The 19,561-nt window shown below is 51.7% G+C and overlaps 4 protein-coding genes across 5 annotated transcripts in view; 3 read left to right on the plus strand and 1 right to left on the minus strand.

Annotated features, from left to right (window-relative positions):
* Positions 1 to 119: 119 nt before the first annotated feature.
* On the plus strand, positions 120 to 619 carry ANAPC13 (anaphase promoting complex subunit 13). The gene is made up of 2 exons (XM_088530194.1): positions 120 to 225; positions 447 to 619. Exons 1-2 carry the CDS (start codon positions 127 to 129, stop codon positions 570 to 572), a joined length of 225 nt encoding a protein of 74 aa, XP_088386320.1. The 5' UTR covers positions 120 to 126; the 3' UTR covers positions 573 to 619.
* A 2,072-nt stretch (positions 620 to 2,691) lies between these two features.
* LIPH (lipase H) lies at positions 2,692 to 10,852 on the plus strand. Its single transcript, XM_010221012.2, has 10 exons — positions 2,692 to 3,235; positions 6,414 to 6,781; positions 6,958 to 7,066; positions 7,141 to 7,242; positions 7,615 to 7,704; positions 8,337 to 8,504; positions 9,407 to 9,502; positions 9,699 to 9,810; positions 10,069 to 10,242; positions 10,768 to 10,852. Exons 1-10 carry the CDS (start codon positions 3,184 to 3,186, stop codon positions 10,850 to 10,852), a joined length of 1,356 nt encoding a protein of 451 aa, XP_010219314.2. The 5' UTR covers positions 2,692 to 3,183.
* A 696-nt stretch (positions 10,853 to 11,548) lies between these two features.
* TMEM41A (transmembrane protein 41A) lies at positions 11,549 to 12,800 on the plus strand. Its single transcript, XM_088530195.1, has 5 exons — positions 11,549 to 11,671; positions 11,750 to 11,903; positions 11,977 to 12,138; positions 12,219 to 12,357; positions 12,544 to 12,800. Exons 1-5 carry the CDS (start codon positions 11,550 to 11,552, stop codon positions 12,762 to 12,764), a joined length of 798 nt encoding a protein of 265 aa, XP_088386321.1. The 5' UTR covers position 11,549; the 3' UTR covers positions 12,765 to 12,800.
* Positions 12,801 to 16,306: 3,506 nt separating this feature from the next.
* MAP3K13 (mitogen-activated protein kinase kinase kinase 13) overlaps positions 16,307 to 19,561 on the minus strand; it is a 46,739-nt gene continuing 43,484 nt past the window's right edge. For both annotated transcript variants that reach the window (XM_088530274.1, XM_088530273.1), the window contains 2 exons: positions 17,423 to 17,720; positions 16,307 to 16,662 (listed from right to left, as the gene is read on the minus strand). In XM_088530274.1, coding sequence (XP_088386400.1) covers positions 16,561 to 16,662; positions 17,423 to 17,720 — 400 coding nt within the window. In that variant the 3' untranslated portion in view covers positions 16,307 to 16,560. The remainder of the gene's footprint in view (positions 16,663 to 17,422; positions 17,721 to 19,561) is intronic.

Below are 19,561 nucleotides of genomic sequence, written 5' to 3' on the forward strand. Positions count from 1 at the left end.
GCTCCCGGCGGCGGCGCGCGCGCAGCGACGCGGCGGGGCGGGGAGGGCGCGCAGGGCGGCTGCGCGTGCGCGCTGCGCGCGCCGAGGCCGCCCGGCGGGCGCCATTAAGGGCGGCGCGCGGGCGGCATGGACAGCGAGGTGCAGCGGGACGGCAGGATCCTGGACCTCATCGACGACGCGTGGCGGGAGGACAAGCTGCCCTACGAGGACGTGGCCATCCCCCTGGTAGGCGAAGGGAGGGGTCCCGGGAGGGCGCGCCCCCTCCAGCCCGGCCGCTGGAGGAGCTCTCGGCCGTCAGCGTGCACAGGGGCTGTTACCGAGGTGCCCCCGCCCGGCTCGCGGGGCATGTGGGTGTTTATCGGTGTGCAGGCTCGGTAACTACGAACGCCTCTTCCCAGGAAGTTTATGGCGCACTAAGTGCGCTGTACCCTTTTTTCCATTCTCAGAATGAGCTTCCCGAACCAGAACAGGACAACGGTGGCACAACCGAGTCTGTGAAAGAGCAAGAAATGAAGTGGACGGATCTGGCTCTCCAGTACCTGCATGAAAACGTTCCCCCCACAGGAAACTAGCGAATCACTGAGACTGGGTGCAATGAGTGCATGAAGGCAACACAGAAATTGTTCTCAGCTAAGCAGGGCTGTCAGTAGTTTCTCTAAGGAGGAACAAGGCTTCTGAAACAGCCTTGTACTCAGTTAACTGTTCTACTCACAGTGATGGAAGACAGTTTAAAGTGCATCTATAATCAATGTGAAATAATTATGGATACCTGAAACTTCAGAGCTGGTATCAGAATGTTTTGCCTTCTTACACACAATTATTTCATATCTTCTGTTAACTTGTTTTTAAGTTGGTGCTGATTCTGATCTTGTTTTCTACATGCAATCAAAGAAATAATTTCTATTGTTTGGAGTTGTCCATTCATTGCAAAGCTCATGGCAAAAGCATTGGTGGCTGCAAAGGCCTATGGCCCAAGAAAGATTCCTGTGTAACTGTGGGGGCTCGTTTAAGAGTTCACTGTGCAAAAAAAAAAAAAAAAGAAAAAAAAAAAGCCCCTAAAATGGGGTGGTTACCATCTTTAATTAGCATTGACTGAGGGATGTTGTATAGGACTGGTTAATAGCAGGAAAGGAACCGAAACTGCATGTAATGGAGGGGAGCTCGCTTTGACCTCCCTCGGGAGGTGAGGGTGCCAGAAGGGACGGCGTTTCTGGGGGAACATCCTCAGTGTGCCTGCCAGCCTGCATGCTGTAATCAGACAGTCTAATTTGCACTAAAATAGTTACTTAAAGGCAGCGTATTTGTCCTATTTCAGAGACACGTGAATGAGCTGTCTCACATGGGAAGCCATGAAACTGTCACCTCCTCTTACAGACAGGCCTACGACACCTATTTTATTAATTTGCATGATACCAACCACAGCAGGGGCACAGGTAATGGAGCCAGAGGTGCCTTTCCCGGGGCCTTATACACCAAGAAGGGGTTTGCCTTGCATCCCACTGCCTGGAAAACATGTTCAGCCTCTGCACAGGCCAAGAATCAGAAAGCTGGTGGGAGCAAGGCAGGGAGGAAGCAAGTGGGGCTGAGCTTAGGCCATAAGATATTACCTCGTTTTATACAGAGAAGATAGGCAAGGGCCTCCGCCTGCCTTCTCCCATTTCCTCTCCGATTCTCAAATGTCTTTTGCAATTAGCAAAATCCTTCTGCTCATCTTGTGTGTTTCACTGTTGTTGGACTGATTCCTTCACGTCATTGGCAGGATTTGCTAAGGAGAAAATATTTTGACAGTTTAGGATTAGTAGTAGAGAAATTGAGAAAGGATTTGGAAGAAAAACAAGATTTCAAATAGTTTTGCTTTGCCAGTGCATCAGGAAAAGTTAAAAAAAAAAAATCCTTGAACTTACAGCTTCCAGACTCTACAGGAGTTTTTCTGGTGTCCTTTCTCAAGTGTTTATCCTCTTGAATATTATCAGAGCCCAACTTTAGCCTTTGTGAGTATGCAGTGGAATTGCAGTTTAGTGCAGGGCTTGCCGAGCTGCACAAGGACGAGGCAGACAGACCCTTGCTGGCCGCGCCCCTGTGCCCGTGGCACAGGCAGCCTAAGCATCAGACAAGCAGCACCAATGCAAAGCAGCTGGAAATGGAGATTAACCCAGGAATCAGCAATGGGAGGTGTCACCTGTGCTCAATGAGATGGTTCTGGTCCTCCCCCTCTTCCCTGGCACAGGTTAGAAGAATTTACATTGAAAACATTAAGCAAAGCAGCCACAACCAGTCATAAAACACGTGGAACAGCTTCTGTCCATCTCTACTCTCTGCCTTCTTTCTCCCCTTCCTCACTCCCTGCCCTTCTTTTTCCCAGTTTTGTCATTAGCTCTTCCAGCTCTGACTCAGATGCCCTTTTCTACCTTTTCATCCACCATCCTGGATCTCCCACCCAGGAAGGAAAACAGCACTTCTTAATCGGACTGTATTCATGAGGTTCCAGCAGGGATGCCAGATGTATGAATGTCACCCTGCTGGCAGCAGCTGGCCACCAACAGGGACACAGGCTGAATTGACACTCGTACCTTCACTTTGTCACAGCGCAGCGCAGTCACATCTGCCTTCCACCTCCGATCACGGACTTGGAAGAGGGGAAGATGTCAGGCCAGGAGAGCCAGAGTGCAGGAGAGCCAGGGGCTGTGGGAATGTGGGGAACATCCTGATTGCTCCCAACTGGGGAGCTGAGAAACAAGTGCTGGCCCTGCCCAGATGGGTATCAGGTGAGCGGTAACAACTACCTTCTCTGCTGCCCTTGGCATTGTTTGCAAGAGACAGACGTGCAATAATTTCCTTAATTTCAACACATCTATTCAAAGTGCTGCTTACAGTATGTTACCAAACCACTTGTGTCTTTGATAAGCCACTGCCCAGGGCAAACCATATTTAAAATGAGGAATCCTGTCAGGATAGATGGTGCCTCACCCTTTTTGAAGTAGTAGCTGTGGGTGTATAACTAAAAACTGGCCTCCAGTTCTTGGCTGGTGACTTCCTCCTTTCACCACACCTACCATTGCAGGGAAGAGAGAGGAGAGAAAAAAAAAAAAAGAGCAAGTTGTTGCCGGAGACAACTATTCATCCTAAAGAAACAGTGGGAGCTTTAAAACTTTTTGCCCTCAGAAGTTCCACGTGGAAGTCCATATGCTGAGGCTGCGCATCACATTCATCTACCTTTTGTGGGGGGTGAAAACAGGTAGGAAACCAACCATTTGCTTTGAATATTTTTGTCAGATAAAACGTTTTCTGTGCTTTGCATTAACATACCTATCCTCTAAAACTTCTGTGCAGGGCTTTTCCACTATTACTATTTACTTTGGAAAAGCAAACTATACTGGTCACATGAGTGCTATCCAATTATAAAACTAGAAGTCTTTTTTATTCTCTTTTCCTCACTTTGCAAACATTTCTTATATAAGTATTATATAATTACACTGAAAATGTGCTTTGAAATATTCAGAGAAGAACCATTTCTTGCCAGCAGTGTCTTCTATGACCAACACAAAGGGCTTCAGAGTGAGTTTTGCAAAGGATAAATCAGCATTCATAAACACATAACTTCATTTGATATCCTCCTAGCCCCATCAAGAATAATTCTGTATAGTAATAAACAAACATACTGCCTTCTGTTAGCAGCCACATGGGAGCAAGTTGCTTGGTTAGTCATGTTACAGCTCTCTGCTTTGTAAGGAAAACACACAGGATTGAAAACAAAACAGAAAACATACAGTATTCTTAGAAGTACAGACTAGCATTTCAACAGGTCCCTGGAAAAATTGTGAGGTTTCATTTTTGCATAGATTGATGAATATGCAGTAGGAACTGTGGAAAGAGGAAATAATTTAAAAAAAAAAAAAAGTGTGAAAAGGCACCAAAAGAAACCCAGTCAAATAATGAAGACCATACAAGAGGTGGGAGAAGAGGGCTAAGATATCAGAGCACCTTGCACAGGAAATTAGCATTTACCATCCTACATTATACGTAAGAAAACTGAGCAGAGGGAGAAAAATAAATTGCCTGGGGCTGTCCAGCAAGCAGATGGTCAAGGCAGGGCTAGGAGGAGATTGAAGGGTCACTGGTTGGTTTCCACCTCACTTGTTTGGTTGTAGAGCTGATCACAGTACGTTGCCTCATCAGAGCTCCCGGTGGAGCTAGACTCCGCCAACCATTCGGGTAACATTCGCTGTTGCTATCAGGACGAGGAGCAGAGCCAGCATAACCAGCTGTCCCCATGTGCCAGTTTTCCTACCTCGTGCTGGAGGAGCCTAGGATCTGCACCAACCTGCCAGAGAGAGGTTGGCAGGTTCCCCCACAATTAGCACTGACCTCATTTGGTTAATCAAAATAAATCTCATACACTTGGTGCAGATGCCACAAGGCTTTTTAAACGCTTCCTGTGGTAGGAATGAGCAAATGCTCACGAGCTCCTCAAAAGCTCTTCTTTACCCAAAGGTTTGGGCTGCTCTGGTGACTAACTATTCCCCTGAGCGAGTCTCCACACAGTGCAGGAGCTATAGGAACAAATTAAGCAATGAGTACAATCTTGTACCATGTAGGAATAATTCTTGCCTGGCATTTCTGCCTGCTTAGGTGGCAGTAAAGATGATTAACAATACTCTACAATAACATTATGCAATAACTAAACCAATATCTAGTTATTAATCAAAAATATAATAGTTTTTTTTTTCATGTTACAGTAGTGCCTAGAGGCGCGTCGCTGAGAGCACTATGCATATTGACGTATGTCTGCAGAAATGATCGCCTCTTTCTGCTAGTTACTTCCAGACGTGCGGATAAGCAGCCTAATAGGAGAACTGAGTCTCTCCGGAGCGTCTGGGCACTCAGACCGGGGGCAGAGCTGGCAGAGCAGGGGACAGGCGCCTCGGTCACCCGTACTCGTGCAGTCACGTTGTCCCCAGGAACTCTGCTCAAAGTACTACAGGAGCAGAGCCTGCTGATCGAAAGGCACTGGTTTCAATGAGGGCCTGGCTGCGAATGCAGTTTCCTCTGCTCTCATCTCGCTTTTCAGATTTTACCATAGGCTTATGCAGGAAGGGCTCCATGGATTTCAATTATTAAAATGTATTCCTGAATTTATGATAGCAATTTAAAATATCCAGTTGGACTTAACTGCAACATCCTCTTTGCCTATCCACATTTATTCGGGAGTTCCATATCACTTCCATGTCCCCGATTTCCATAGGAGGAGAGAAGTTCCTTGTAAAATTGTGACAGATGTATCATTTAGGGTACAGCTACGCACAGCTTACACTCGTAGGTTTTTCTAAGCCTCTTCCACCTACTGCGCTGCCCTTGTAGCATCAAAGGTCTGGCAGATCTCTAGCAATCCAGGCTGAACAATTTTTGCTGCCCAAGTTCAAAAAGGGCGGGTGAGGAGGACTGTGAGGCTACAAAACCTGGAAGGGCCTCCAGAAGCGGCGCCTGTCAGGAGATGGGCTCTGATTCACGGCCGTTGCCCTGTTGGAGGCTATTGGACTCTGAAGGCTCAGCTGGTGGCCTGCAGAAAAAGCCACCAACGAAGGCCAAGACCACCACGTGAAGCAGCAGTTAGAAAAGTTCAGGAGGTCTCCAGCTCCGTATAAAGCAGCACCAGTAACATTTCCCATGCAGTCAAGGGGCTCCTATTCATGGCTAGCAATGGCACCCGGCGTCTGCAAGTGCAAATGAAGCATTGAGCTGTCCCTCACAACAGCAGGGCCCCGCAGAGCGTGTCAGCTCCGGGCTGCGGTGCCTGAGAAACAAAACACAGCCACCTCTCCTCCCTAGAGCGTGTCCACAGCATCTGGGCCTACTCTCAAAGCCATACAGCAACTGCTAACGCCCCTCCTCAAAAGGGTTCTCAGAAATTTCCCCTGGATGATGTTCAGCTTCCCAACTTGAGACACCATGACAGCAGCACAGCCATTAAATCTCAAGAGAGCCCTTTCTGGGAGGGATGGATGTTACGTGTAAATAATGCACAGGCGAACACCAAGGCACCCTGGCAGGGCACACGTGTTGCAAGGCAGTTATGGAAAATTGAGGATAAAGCCCAAGTGCCAGAGCCTAGTCCCTTCCACATGAAACTTCCACAAGAAATGTTAATGATACAGGGTTGAGTCAAGCGAGCAGCCACATGGTCACTCTTCGGCAGCAGGTGCTGGTTTGCAGTGTGGGGCCTTGTCGCAATGTGGCAAAACTCCCTAATTTTCAGGGTAACTCTAGCCACAACACGGTGGAGAGCAGGAGAGCAGTCCAGCTCAGGGAGCCTGCAAAGCTCGCACTGCAGCCTGGGCAGGGCTGGCAGGCAGGAAGGTGCCCGGCCGAGGTCTCCTGGCGCTGGCGCCAGGCTCACCACTCTGTGCTCTTTGCAGGTGCCGAGGAGCCATGTCCTGCATTCACCAGCCTCAGCCTGGGCAGCGCTTTCATAGGGACAGACCTGCACGTGAAGCTAATGCTCTACACCAGGCAGAACCCACACTGTGCCGAACTGCTCAACTCAACAGCCTCCAAGTATCTGGATGTAACCAAGAAAACCACCTTCATTATCCATGGATTCCGCCTCACGGGCTCTCCCCCGCTCTGGATCCCCGACTTGGTCCATCTCCTGCTGTCTGCGGAAGACATGAACATCGTCCTTGTGGACTGGAACCGAGGGGCAACAACTCTCATATACAGCAATGCTTCCAGAAACTGCAGGAAAGTTGCTGAGATTCTGAAGAGACTTATCGATGAAATGTTGGTAAGTTAGAGATTCAGAATATGACATAAAGTACAGTATGCAAAAGGCCACAAGGAAGTGTTTAAAGACAGCTGAAGGCTGCTGAATTTCCACCTCTATGCATTTTTTAGTTCTATTTATTTCATCTTGACATTTTTACACCTTCATCTATGATCCTGGGTATTCTCAAATCGCAGATTGCGGGAGCATCCCTGGACTCCTTCCACCTGCTAGGGGTAAGCCTGGGAGCGCACATATCTGGCTTCGTGGGCCAGCTGTATGAGGGCAAACTCGGCCGAATCACCGGTAAGTCCTTCCTTCCACTCGGGATGCGGCTGCCCGGCATTGAGCTGGGCCACACACACGGGTCCGTATTGCAGGCCTCGACCCAGCAGGCCCTTTGTACAGAGGGAAGCTGCCCAGCGAGAGGTTAGACCCTGGGGACGCGCAGTTTGTTGATGTCATTCATTCGGACACCGATGGTGAGTGCCACCTTGCTTCCTTGCCTAGAGCCGGATGGGGAGCGCAGGGGCGGCGGGGCTGTGCTGTCCTGGGGGTTCCTTGCTCGCTCCGTGGCCAGGATTCCCGCCGGCACCGCCGCTGCGCTTGCATTGCAAACACGCTGTCCTGCAGCCCAGCAGCTCCGTGTGGCCAGCGCAGCTAGAGGACAGAACCCCCAGTGCTGTGGAAACAAGCCGAAGACTCCAGGAATATATGGGCAAACGGCATTACAATTCCCACCCGGGCACCCGAGAGCTAAATAACTGTTGTTTTATTCCACTTGGTTTCTTATGTTTCTTTTTTCCTGTGTTTTATGGTTTAATAAACCCTTCCCTCCGTATTTCTTTCGCCAGGACTAGGTTACGGAGAAGTCCTAGGCCATGTAGACTTCTACCCCAACGGCGGCACTGACCAGCCAGGCTGTCCGCAGACAATATTTTCTGGTAATTAATTCAGCCCTGAATTGCAAAAACACTGACAAAATATTTCCGGTCAGGAAAAGGAGGAGAAGGCCACAGAAATATCATCACTCCTAGAAAATATATAAGAAGAGTTTTCTGGAAAGGCACAAAAGCAATCCCTTCCCAGCAGTGATGCGGCACCCTGACACAAGAGGCACTGAGGTGATGAGTATAAATAGAAACCTGCCCTGGAACAAAAATGCATAGGGAAAGGGGCTTCGCTTATTTTGCTGCTCTTGGAACATGGAAATTGCAACATTCTGTGCCAAAGATACGCAGTATCCCACTGTCATGCCTGGGCTTAGAGAGAAGACAAAATCTGAGGTGGAGCAGGATCTATGGCAGAAGCCTAGGGAGCTGTAGGAACAGCAGGAGCGAGAACACTTTTAAAAAATAAAGTAGACAGGAGGAAGGCTAAAGTAGATGTTGGTAGGGCTGAGTGCACTAGAGGAGGAGGCTGGTGCCTATTTACTGTTCCACCACAGCCCAGCGCTTCCCATTTTCATCTGCTCTGTGGCTGCCCACTGGTGTGTCCTTTTTGGTCAGTAAATTAATGTGTTCTCCTGAAGCATGAGGGTTGCTTATGAAATATTTCTCCTCTCTCTGCCATTAAGGATTGCAGTATTTCAAATGTGACCACCAGAGGTCTGTTTTCTTGTTCATATCATCCCTGAAAAAGAGCTGCAATATCACTGCGTACCCATGCGACTCGTACGGGAATTACCGGAAGGGCGAATGCACCAGCTGCAAAACTTACTGGCCTTTGCCGTGCCCCATCCTCGGTAAGGAAGATGCCAAGTGTGAATCCAGGGAACGGGAATACTCGTGTCTCAGGCAGCTGCCTGCTCTAACTTTTAATCCCTCTATGTGACTGCGACAAATATTCTGCTAAGGGACTAAACTAACATTGTGCTTTGCCAAAGCATCTACATTATTACCACTGTGGTTTGGGGGATGATTTCTCCTTGATTTTGCAAGGTACAAGCCTCTCTGCAGGCAAAAGAGAGGCCCGAGAGGTTCCCCTGCTCTTTGTATGGTCACATCACACGATAACCGAGAGAGAAATCCACACACAAAGGATCTAGAGCTAGACACGCCACAGCGAGACTTGGTATCGTTGGGCAGAAGCCACAGCAGCAGTGAACTGAAGTCCATTAGCTGCAGATTTTGAGGGATAAGGGCACGTTCCTGCTAAAATATAATCTTTTCTAAGAAATTTTCAGCACCACCCACCCAATTCTGACTATGAGAGGAATGGCAGAGAGGCAAGTCTCAGAAAAGCAAAATGCGGAGTCCCTGGCTGGGTGGACAGTACAGCTTCAGACTCTCATGTCAAAAATTTCGATGCCTGGCACTTCTAGAAATGAGCTTTTAAAGCTCAGCAGATTATTTTCATTCTGGACCACAAAAGACTTCTTGACCAGAGCTAGGAGAGGTGAGGAAAGATGAATCTTAAAATAAGTGATAAGCAACCAGATATATTTAGATACAGAGTTGGCTCTAGTTACACAAATAGAATTAAAATTGCATAAGTGTACGGTGCACAGGAGTATTTTTCCAGTACTACCTTGCAGCTGAAAAGCAACAGAGTATTCCTGAACACCTGCTTTACATTTTCACTTATTTAACTGCTTTTATACCCACACAGTAACCTCCTGCTTCCTGTCTGTGCTGTCATCTCTAGGTTATTACGCCGATAGATGGAAGAGCTATTTCACACAACCGAGTCCCTTGGGGACTAGCCTGTTTTTTGACACGGCAGACAAAGAGCCATTTTGCAGTGAGTACATTTGGGAAGTGATTTTTGTGTCCTGCCTCCTTCAGCAACAGTGGAGGAGAGACAGGTAGTCGCTATTGGCACCATCCCCAGGCAATATTTTAGAAATATGGCTGGTGGCTGCTGCCTGCCCATCTGGAATGGAGATGGGCCAGGACAGGCGCATCTTCCTTACTGTATTATCTCCCTCACCTCACAGTTTATCACTACTTCTTGGATATTGTTACGTGGAACAAAGATACCAGGAGAGGCACCTTCAGCGTTCTGCTGGCTGATGAAACAGGGAAGAAAGCAGAATCTAAAGTCATTCCGTAAGTCTTAGCGAGCCCAAATGACGGCAAAACCCAGCCCTGTGAGCCGTGACCATACCCAGGCCACCTGGACAGCTGTGTTTGGTGTCGGTTGGCTCTAGCCCCCCCGGGTCAAGGCAGAATTGCAATGAAGATTCCGCTTAGGGACCAGAGTAAACGGCACCAGAGTGCTGTGCCCTGTGAATAACTGAGTCCTCCTTCCCCAGCACTTTCTAATTCCCCAGTGAATTTCTGTCACCTTGTGTGTTTTATCTTTAGAGCAACTGCAGCCTTTCAGCAGTACAACCAAATCCCTCTGCTAATTGGTTTTGACCAAGATCTCGAAAACATACAGAGAATTTCCTTGACGTTTTCCACTGGATCCGTCATTGGCCCGAAGTTCAAGCTCCGGGTCCTCCGAATGAGGTTACGATCGATTACCAATCCCGAAAGGTAAGCAGAGAACAGCAAGTCAAACTAGACAGAAGTAAGTGAGTGTCCTCGGGTCCTGGCCTAGCTGAGTCCAGAAGAATTACATTTATTTCACACTTAGTAATTCATGCACTCCTTGAGTACCTTCTGCCTTTCACAGGTGCACACAAACCCCACATTTGAACACCTATTGCAAAGCAAAATTTGCTTTCAGAAGTTGCAGAATGTGGTCTGGCCTTTTAACCTTTGGTCAAGAAACTAAGTTCTGACCTTAGATAAATACTAAGAGTTAAGTTTCTCTGCAGTGAATTGAGGGCTGTACCCTTGCCCTAACCTTGCTCCTCCCAGCGCTCCCTTTTCCTGCACATGGAGCAGAATGGAAATGCACTTGAAGCACCTCCATCCTGCTGGGATTTCATTCCTCAGAAGCCTGCCACGTGCTCTGCAAACCTTCCTTATTCCATAGAAACCTGGAAAGCTTAACTAGGAGAGGAAAAACAAACAAACAAACAAAAGGCAAATCTTTCATTATGGTTTTTGATGCAGAGCTCAGCTATGCAGATACGACCTGGTGCTGCTGGAGAACACCAGGACAACCTTCCAGCCCATTCCCTGTGAGGGAGAGCGTTGACGCCCGGCCGGGCTCTCCCGCCGTGGCAGGATCACGGCACTCACCTTCATGCTCCGGAGCATCTTCCATGCAGACCCAACACCAGAAATGAGGACAGCTTGGATGTTTTCCCACTGCGCTTCCCCTGCAGAGCCGGAAGGCCGATGGGCTCCAGGGCTAGTCACACAGGGCTGTGACCACCCGCTGGGGAGCCACGAGGCACTGCTGGGAAGCGCTGGGCGCAAATAAAACCTCGTGTTCCCAGGGGACTCGGTGTAACGAGGAACAGGCACGACGGACTAGGGGTTTAACGCCGTTTGAGGGGGGAGGCATCACGTCTGTGGGGACGTCGGTCACCGCGAGCGGTGTCCCCGCTAACCGGCGCTTACGTGCAGGGTCGCGGCTCCCGACAGGCACGGGCAGCAACGCAGCCGACATGCCACCACCTCAGCGCGAACGGCCGCGCCCCGCCCCTAACGGCCGCGAGCTCCACCCCTGACGGCCGCGAGCCCCGCCCCTAATAGCCGCGACCCGCCCTTAACGACCGCGCCCCGCCCTTAACGGCCGCGCCCCGCCCCTAACGGCCGCGAGCCCCGCCCCTAATAGCCGCGACCCGCCCTTAACGGCCGCGCCCCGCCCCTAGCGGCCGCGCCCCGCCCCTAACGGCCTCGAGCCCCGCCCCGCGCGTGCGCGGCGCCCCGGTGCCGCTGTGGGCGCCATGGGGCTGCGGGCGGCGCGCGGGCCGTGGCTGCGGCTCGCGGCGCTGCTGCTCGTGTTCGCGGCGGCCACGGCGGCTCTGTGGCTGCTGTCGGCGCGGCTGAGCGCGGGGCCGGCGGACAGGTGAGTGCAGCGGGAGCGGCGCGGGGGGCGCGCGCTGCTCGCGGTACTCCCGGTACTCCCGGCGCGGCTCCCCCGCAGGCCGCTGCGCTTCCCGTCGGACGTGCAGGAGCTGCGCGAGGCGGCCGAGGCGCTGCGGCGCTACGAGCGGGAGCACCGCGGCGCCGCGCTGCTGCTGTTCTGCGCCGCCTACCTCTACAAGCAGAGCTTCGCCATCCCCGGTTCCAGCCTCCTGGTACGGCCCGGGCAGGGGGGCGGCCCGGGGCGGCGGCAGCGCGCGCGGAGCTCAGCCCGCCGTGTCTCCGCAGAACGTGCTGGCCGGAGCCCTCTTCGGGCCCTGGGTGGGCCTGGCGCTCTGCTCGGCGCTCGCCGCCGCGGGAGCCACGCTGTGCTACCTGCTCTCCGGAGCCTTCGGGAAGGGGCTGCTGGAGCACTACTTCCCGCGGCAAGTGGCCGCGCTGCAGGGAAAGGTGAGTGCAGCCACTGGCGAGGCCTCCGGTGATGCGGCCTGTGCTGCCGTAGCCCTAACGCGGGTCGCTTCCCTCGGCAGGTGGAGGAGAACAGGAGCTGCTTGTTTTTCTTCCTGCTTTTCCTCAGGCTCTTCCCCATGACGCCAAACTGGTTCCTGAACCTCTCAGCCCCCATTGTAAACATCCCCGTGGTGCAGTTCTTCTTCTCTGTCCTCATTGGTAAGGGTCCAGGGTGGCTCTTGGCATTGCTGAGACGGGGAGGCAGAGCAGGGCTTTGACCCACCTCCTGCCATCTCAGACCTGTGTCTGACCTAGGAGAAGGGGTAGGGAGGGTTGAACTAATCCTGACTTCTCGCAGGGAGGTAAGGGGGATGCTGACCGGCCTTCTCGCTCCACTTCTTCCAGGTCTTACGCCGTATAACTTCATCTGTGTGCAGACAGGTGCCATTCTCTCGCAGATCAGCTCTCTGGATGCCATTTTCTCCTGGGACACGCTGCTCAAGCTGCTGGCCATGGCACTGGTGGCACTCGTACCTGGGGCCCTCATCAAACGATATGGCAAGAAGCACCTGAAACTGGAGACGGACCAGCCTGCTCTGTTGGTCAATGGCAAAAAGAGCACGTGAAGGCTGCGGGGGGCCGGCTGCCAGGAGCTGCAGCTCTCCCCTCGTAGGGGCTCCGCTTGGGCTGCTCTGCGCCGCCTCGGACTCGGGCCACGCACCGTGTTTACACCTCTTGTTCTGAGAGGAGGTGCAAGGAGGTTGCTTTTAAATTGTAACTATGTCTGTATGCACCCTGTGAGTTATACAGGGGCTTTATGAACATTTTAGCTACAGTGCCTGTGTCTTATGTAAGCCTGCGTCTTCCATGTGCTCAGCAGTGCTGCCGCCCCGCTTACAACGTTGTTAATGAGGGGGGGAAGAAAGCCTGATCCCTTCAGGAAGGGGGATCAGCAGCCTTAGTCCCTGCCCCTCACCTCCCTCTTGCAGGCCGGGTCCCTCTGCCTCCCCCTGTGCAGCTGCCCTGGGCACAGTGGCCCTGTGGGGAGGAAGAGCCCAAGCAGCCTCCGGGGCTCTTCCTCTGCCCCCTGCTCCTGCGGGCGCCTGGGAGCTGCAGCACCAGGGAGTCCTGTTGGGCAGTGCAGCAGGAGCCGGGGCTGTTTGTCCATCCCCGTCATCCTCATGGCAGCAGTTCCCACCTCCTGTCTGCCCTTATTAGCTCCCTCAGCCCTCTCGCACCCAAAAGTATTCAGCTTTTTTAGCCTAAAATGCAAAAAAAAAAAAAAAAAAAAAAAAACCCACATATAATCACCCAATTGGGAAAAAAAATAGCAAGATTTCAGGTCCTGTTGTTTGTCTGTCTCCAGGAGAGCTATTGCAAGCTCTGGCAGAGACACTTCCCATGACTCAGCTGTGTGTAAGCGCTTGCAGCAAGATGATGTTCTCCACCTACTCTCGTGTTGGGGGCCTGCTGCAGAGCGCCTCTATCTTTCATTCTGGTATCTGCTTGCACAGCGGTATTGCTCCTTGGACAAGAGCAAAGGTCCAGGGACACCCAGGTGCTCCCTAGGCTACGTGTGCCCCACTCAGCCTTTGCGCCGAGGAGATAGAGCTCAGCTGAGCTCAGCACCAGGCAACTCAAAACATGCTGTCTGCTGCCACCCATGGGCATTAGGTATCAGGCAGGTTGGTGGCTTTATCCCCAAGCAGACCACAGACCGTCCCCCCAGCATCAAACCAGCAAGAGAAGCATTGAAGTTACACTGGCTTTTTATTCCATGCATTGTTTGCTTTGATAGTCATTCTTGTTTCCATCACTGTACACTGTTCAATACAAAAAAATCAAGTTTGTATCAGGAATCCGTAGAGCAGGGAAGAGATGAACACTACTGGACTGGGCCGAGATGAAATGGTTACTTAACACGACAGTGGGGAAGGCAACATTCAGCTCTGGGAGAAAATCTAGGCTAGTGTTCAGGAGCTGGCAGCAGCCACGAGAACCGGAGCAGGGGAGCCAGGATGCCAGAAAGGGAACCCACAGTTTGCCTCTGCCCTGCGCGTGAGCGGTTACAGGAGGAGGATGCGGCTGCATGGGGCACCTGGGCCCCGTCCCGCCAGGAACGGCGGCGGCAGCGCCCGGGCAGCACCGCGGACAGAGATCCCGGCCGGCTGCGATTCGGGCTAAGCTGCGTGGCAGCAGCTGCCATGGGGAGCAAGGCAGGAAGCTGCAGCACGAGGAGCTGGGCATGGGAAGCGCCAAGACGGAGCGTGGCTGGGCCTGACGCGAGCGGCAGCGCGTGTGGCGCAGGGCCCGGCGGGCGCTCATGGGGGCTCAGCCCTCTCCTCCAGCGCTCCGTGGCCAGCTCCTGCACCCTCACCTCCAGCTTCCCGAGCAGAGCCCCTGCCACCTCCGTCCACCCCAGCGCAACCGCGAAGCTGCACCGGCCGCCAAGAGCCCTGGGGGAGGAAGGACGAGGAGGGAATGTGAAACGGGCTCGGAGCAGCCTCATTACCCACCGCCTTCCTACTCCAGGCTGCCCTCCGTCCCCCAGCACCTCGGGGGCCAGCAACTCTGACAGCAACCGCGAGCAAAGGGCAGCGTCCTGGCCCCGGCGCCCGCCCCGCGGGGCTCTCCACATCCCTGGGGAGCGCGAGAGGCGGCGGCTGGTGGCGGCCCTGGGCCCCGCTCCCGTCCCCCGGGCACCGCAGGCGCGTGCCACCGGCTTACAGCCGCGCTAGCAGTGAAGCCAACCTTCTGATCTACAGAAACGATAATAAATAATAAAATAACATCATAACTTAAGATCTGTGTGTAGGCCAGCTACAAAAATTTAAAAATATGGGATAATTTAACTCATACAATACTGCTCTCTGTATAAGACATTTTCCTTCATTGCGCCGTGAGGCTATAAATTACCACAGTTAAATTCAAACCAATATTTTAACATAAAATGTAAACAAATAAAGCAACAGAAGTACCTGCCCGTGGTCCACGCGCGAGCAAGGGCAGAGCGAAAGCTCCTTGCAGGGTGGGGGTGTCAGCTAAGGAGGGGGAGACGCTCTAGGGTTTGTTCTCTTTGCAGGTTGATTTAGACGAGTAGTGTTTGAAGGGAAGGCACTATGAGTTCTACCAGAAAACAAATCTGTCTCCGCTGCCCACGGCGCACACCAGGGCCATGCTAGCGTTGACCTGCTGAGGTGGGAAACAGAGCCCCTGGGGCACCCGTGAGTGCCACCCCGGCCACCATCGAGACTCCCCGCGCACCTCGTTTTCCACACGGAGCCCAACACGAAGGGCAGGCGGCTGCCAACGCTTCCGAGAACACACGGGAATGAGGAGACGGAGCGGGGCCGCTGCTCGTGTCCGGGCCGGCCATTCCCCGTCTTCCCCCTCACCGCACTCTCCGTTGGTTTCTGATGCTGTCACGGGTGACACTGACTGTCCTGTCCTGCTGCCCTCACTTCACCAACACCCAGTTGATTGATTTTTCTCCAACCGACTGAAAGAGGCAGGTGGGAAGAGGAGGAATAAACTCGGAAATGGCAGCGCTGCAGCTTGAAGGGGTCGCCGCACTCGACTGGGGAGCGACGCTGCCGGGGGGAAGCAAGGGTGATGTTAAGAAGTGCTCTTAGACCAATTCTCGAGAGGACGAGGTTAGAATACACCTGCAGGATCTCACAACGTAACGCTGATTTAAAAAAAAAGGAAAAAAAAGAAAAAAAAAGAAACAAAATAAAACCCACTATTACATTCCTGGAGATGTAGTGACTCAGAAGACCCTGGATGTTAGCACCTCAGTACCAGTTTTCTCCAGGAACACATCCACCTTCTGATAAAAAAATGACCCAGCTGGTTACACTGAACACGCTTTGTTCACAGGTTACCTTGTGGTAAGGTCTCTTTATGCTTCCTCATTTGCTAAGACTGCGTGGTTTTGTTTTCTTGATCTGTTTGCCAATCTTCAGGGCCACAAGGCCTGGTCCCCTGTGAAAGCAGCAAGAGAATCCCCCGCACTCGTACACGATGCCGTCCCGGCAGGACTCCTGGGATGTTCTCCGTAGTGTGCTTGCTTTCTGATCTTTTTTTGTTTTTGTTTTTGTTTTTTTTTGCAACAAGTCTGTGTGTCTATAAATACAATCCACTCTTTACAGTAAAAAGTGTTAAAATGTCAAAAAAATAAATATCCATGTTACAGTAACTAGATTATTCAATAAAATACATCCCTGCCATTCTTGATTGAAATGCTCAAAGAGAATTAATTTCATTTGGACATTTTTTCCAGAGATTCGGGTTATTGCAAATCACTCCTGGGGTGGGAAGGAGAAGCATCTTCTCTTCCTGTAAAGTGTGGTGAAGGGGAATGAAGTGGAATCTCGGGGAAATCAAAATGCCAGTATCAGGAAGCTTTGGGGGAGATCTGTATTACCAAGTAGCAGAGCTGCAGGGCTTATTGGTCCTGACCGTGGCATCAGAGCACTCCCCTTCGGAAGAGTCACAGTCTGATTCTCCAAACTGTGCCGGGTTCTGCAAAGCAAAAGGAATAAAGAGACATTCTGAGCAACTTTCCTGCAGTGTAGATGCACCACAGTGTCCCCGCCCATAACAGGAAACCGGGAAAGGCCACCACCAGCACGAGGACGAGAGGTCACCGGCACACAGGAGATGCTGGCAACACACAGGAACCCTAAAACAGGCCCCTTCCCTCCTCTGGAGGAGGGTCTGGTTGAAAGCGTGACAGTCACCACATGTCAGGCCTTCTAAGGCAGTGTTTGGTTACCAAAATGCTCCACAGGACACTTCTAGGGCCAAAAAATATCTGCGCCATCAATGCACAGATGGAAGTACCAAAAGATGGTGCAGGAGCCTTCCTCCCTCCTCACTTCCAAAAGCTTGAAAGACAGTAAAAGGAAAGAAATTTCAGGTCTGTCAGCAAGGCTGATAGCAGAACACTGAGGCAGGACACTTGTGTGTCTCCCATTTCATTATCTATTTCATCTGCTACTTCTCAATCTCCTTTAATGCAACTGCAGATCCAATGGCCTCCCAGTATTTCACTCAGATGAACAGCAAAGCATGTCCAGCTTAGCTGGTGCTTATTTTGTCCATTCGTGTGGCCAAGCACAAGACAGACCAGCTATTTAAGCAGTCCCCTCACTGCGGCCCATCTGCCATACCACTTCCTAGGTGGAATTCCAGCTTTCTGGCTTTTTCATTTCTTTCCGTATGCTTTTCTTTTTTAATTATTGAATAGAAAGGAGCAGAAATTGTAAAGCCCACCACTCACCTCGCAGCTGTGCTCGTCTGCACAAAGTTTGCCCAGAGACATCTGAGTCTTGACTCTCCGCACGGCGCACTCTTTGTCGGAAAGCCCGTCGGACTGCGTGGAGATTTCGATGGGGATCTCTGGCGTCTGGGATAACATGTCCTCCAGCTTCTCGGCCAGCTCGTCTTCCAGCTTGGCGGCCACCTCGTCTGGGCTGTTTGAATGATCGCTTGTGTTGCCCTCCTCTCCGTCCGACACAGAAAAGTTCTCGGAGCTGAAGGTCGAGTACGACTGGCAGCTGCTAATGCAGCGGTGAGGTCTGCAAGGAGGACAGCGGGTCAGCGGGTACCACGGTGCCCCTGCCTGCAAACCTAAAGCAGTTTCCTGTGTGCTCTGTTAGGCTCCCCTGCCTGCGACACCCAGAGGTTGCTGGCCTCGACTGTCCCCATTCATGGTGCCTACTCAACCCTGGATGAACCTCTGCCCATGGCCAGCTTCTCGGTGCAGGGGTCTCCCGCTGCTGCCCGCGCGCAGAGCTCACAGTGCTGCTGTTCGAGCACAAGGAACGCTGTTTCTGGTGGCAGCAAGGGGGAAAGGAGCTTTCTTCCAAGCCCTCGTGAAGCACATCAAAACCCACACGACACTGGCAGTGCCCTAAGCGCGTGCTAGATACCGAGTGGCTCTGTCCCATTGTCCCTACTTCTTGGGCATGGAATGCTCCGGCTGCTGCTTTGCTCCAGCTCAAGGGCAGGGTCCTTCCAAGTGTCTCCAGTGGAGAACACCTCCTATCCCTAGGAAAGGTTCTCCAGCCCTCCAAGTGCCTCTTCCTGCCAGATGGACCCGTTCCCAACTGCCAAGTCCCAACCCATGGGCAAGGCAGGGAAGCAAAAGCACCGCCAAGCGCAAGGCTGCCCCTCATGTTTTGGAGCTAAGGGAATCTATCACCCTTTGAATGACTTAATTTAAGACATGCATTTTTATTTTCATCCATCTTGCTCAGTATTCTCTGGTGCATGTTCATACCAGCTGATCTTCCCTGATGCACATTCCTCTTTTTCAGCTCTTTTTCCCAAGATAATCAGGGAGATTACGAGAACAGGGTGCGCAGACAGAGCCTGCTTTCTCCTGGCACATTTTCCTGCTTTGTAGCAATCAGCAGAACCGACTTCCTCAGCTGAAGACTGAACTGGCACCACGGCGCTCAACAGCCATCGGCTGATCCATAAATTTAATACTCCATAAATTTAACACTTTTAACCTGTTTATATTTCAGTTTCCACAGCATCCCTTGACAACAAGCCCTGCATTTGACAGAGTCCTGGATAGAGAAAACACTTCCTTTTTTTTTTTTTTTTTTTTTTTTCTTCAGTTTTGAACCGACTGCTTTATTCGCTACATGGCTCTAGTTAGAACAGGAGGAAGTTGACTTCCTCCACATAATTCACAATTTCATTACCCCTTCCCCTGCTCCTAGACAAAGATTTCTAATCCATTTAGCTTCTTCTCTAGAAGCCATCTCTAACCATCCTTATCACCCTTCTCAGTATCCTTCCAAACTGCCTATGGGCTTTGAGCAAGCAAGGTGACGGTCAGGATTCAAGCTGCAGGTGGGCCACGGATGTTTACAACCAAAGATGAGGCTTTGTTCTGTTCTCCGCTCCTTTCCTAACAAGCCCTCACCCGTCTGCCCACAACATTGTTTCTGCCTGTTGAGTGGCAGTTTTCATAAAGCTGCTGCAACAAAGCCACAACCTCTGAGCACAGGACTGCTGAAGCCGTTATTACAGATGCTGAGGCAGGAGCTCTTCCTCGAGTCTATTTTTCTATAGGAAAGATCACCAAATTTAATCTTTTGTGTTGTTGCCTTGCTCTTGAATCCGACTCGAATCCCACTACAGAGGTACTGTAATCAGCCCCTTGCAGCAACAGCTAATAAACAACATCTGAAAGAGCCTACAAAGGCTACCAGCATCCAGGAAGGCTGAATCTGGGGACAAAACAGCTTATTTTTATCCACTCAGTAATATCAACCCTCGCTAACCCAATGTGGCCAAGCTGACAGCAAGTCAATAGGCAGGATCACCGACGACGACGGATGGGACCCACTGAATGTGACTGCTCCTGTGCCGGCACCTTCCACCTCTCAACGCTGCTGTGGCA

This window comes from Tinamus guttatus, unplaced genomic scaffold (assembly GCF_059628265.1).
Source record: "Tinamus guttatus ecotype Peru unplaced genomic scaffold, ASM5962826v1 Tinamus_guttatus_pri_ptg000364l, whole genome shotgun sequence".
NCBI lineage: Eukaryota > Metazoa > Chordata > Aves > Tinamiformes > Tinamidae > Tinamus > Tinamus guttatus.

What these genes read in the sequence shown, in the direction of transcription:
- ANAPC13 (XM_088530194.1), top strand. Translation starts at nt 127, where the DNA reads ATGGACAGCGAGGTGCAGCGGGACGGCAGGATCCTGGACCTCATCGAC. An exon ending in AGGACGTGGCCATCCCCCTG is followed by an intron (nt 226 to 446) that starts GTAGGCGAAGGG and finishes TTCCATTCTCAG; the next exon opens with AATGAGCTTCCCGAACCAGA.
- LIPH (XM_010221012.2), top strand. Translation starts at nt 3,184, where the DNA reads ATGCTGAGGCTGCGCATCACATTCATCTACCTTTTGTGGGGGGTGAAA. An exon ending in TTTGCCGTGCCCCATCCTCG is followed by an intron (nt 8,505 to 9,406) that starts GTAAGGAAGATG and finishes TGTCATCTCTAG; the next exon opens with GTTATTACGCCGATAGATGG. An exon ending in TCGATTACCAATCCCGAAAG is followed by an intron (nt 10,243 to 10,767) that starts GTAAGCAGAGAA and finishes TTTTTGATGCAG; the next exon opens with AGCTCAGCTATGCAGATACG.
- TMEM41A (XM_088530195.1), top strand. Translation starts at nt 11,550, where the DNA reads ATGGGGCTGCGGGCGGCGCGCGGGCCGTGGCTGCGGCTCGCGGCGCTG. An exon ending in AGCGCGGGGCCGGCGGACAG is followed by an intron (nt 11,672 to 11,749) that starts GTGAGTGCAGCG and finishes GCTCCCCCGCAG; the next exon opens with GCCGCTGCGCTTCCCGTCGG. An exon ending in CTTCTTCTCTGTCCTCATTG is followed by an intron (nt 12,358 to 12,543) that starts GTAAGGGTCCAG and finishes CACTTCTTCCAG; the next exon opens with GTCTTACGCCGTATAACTTC.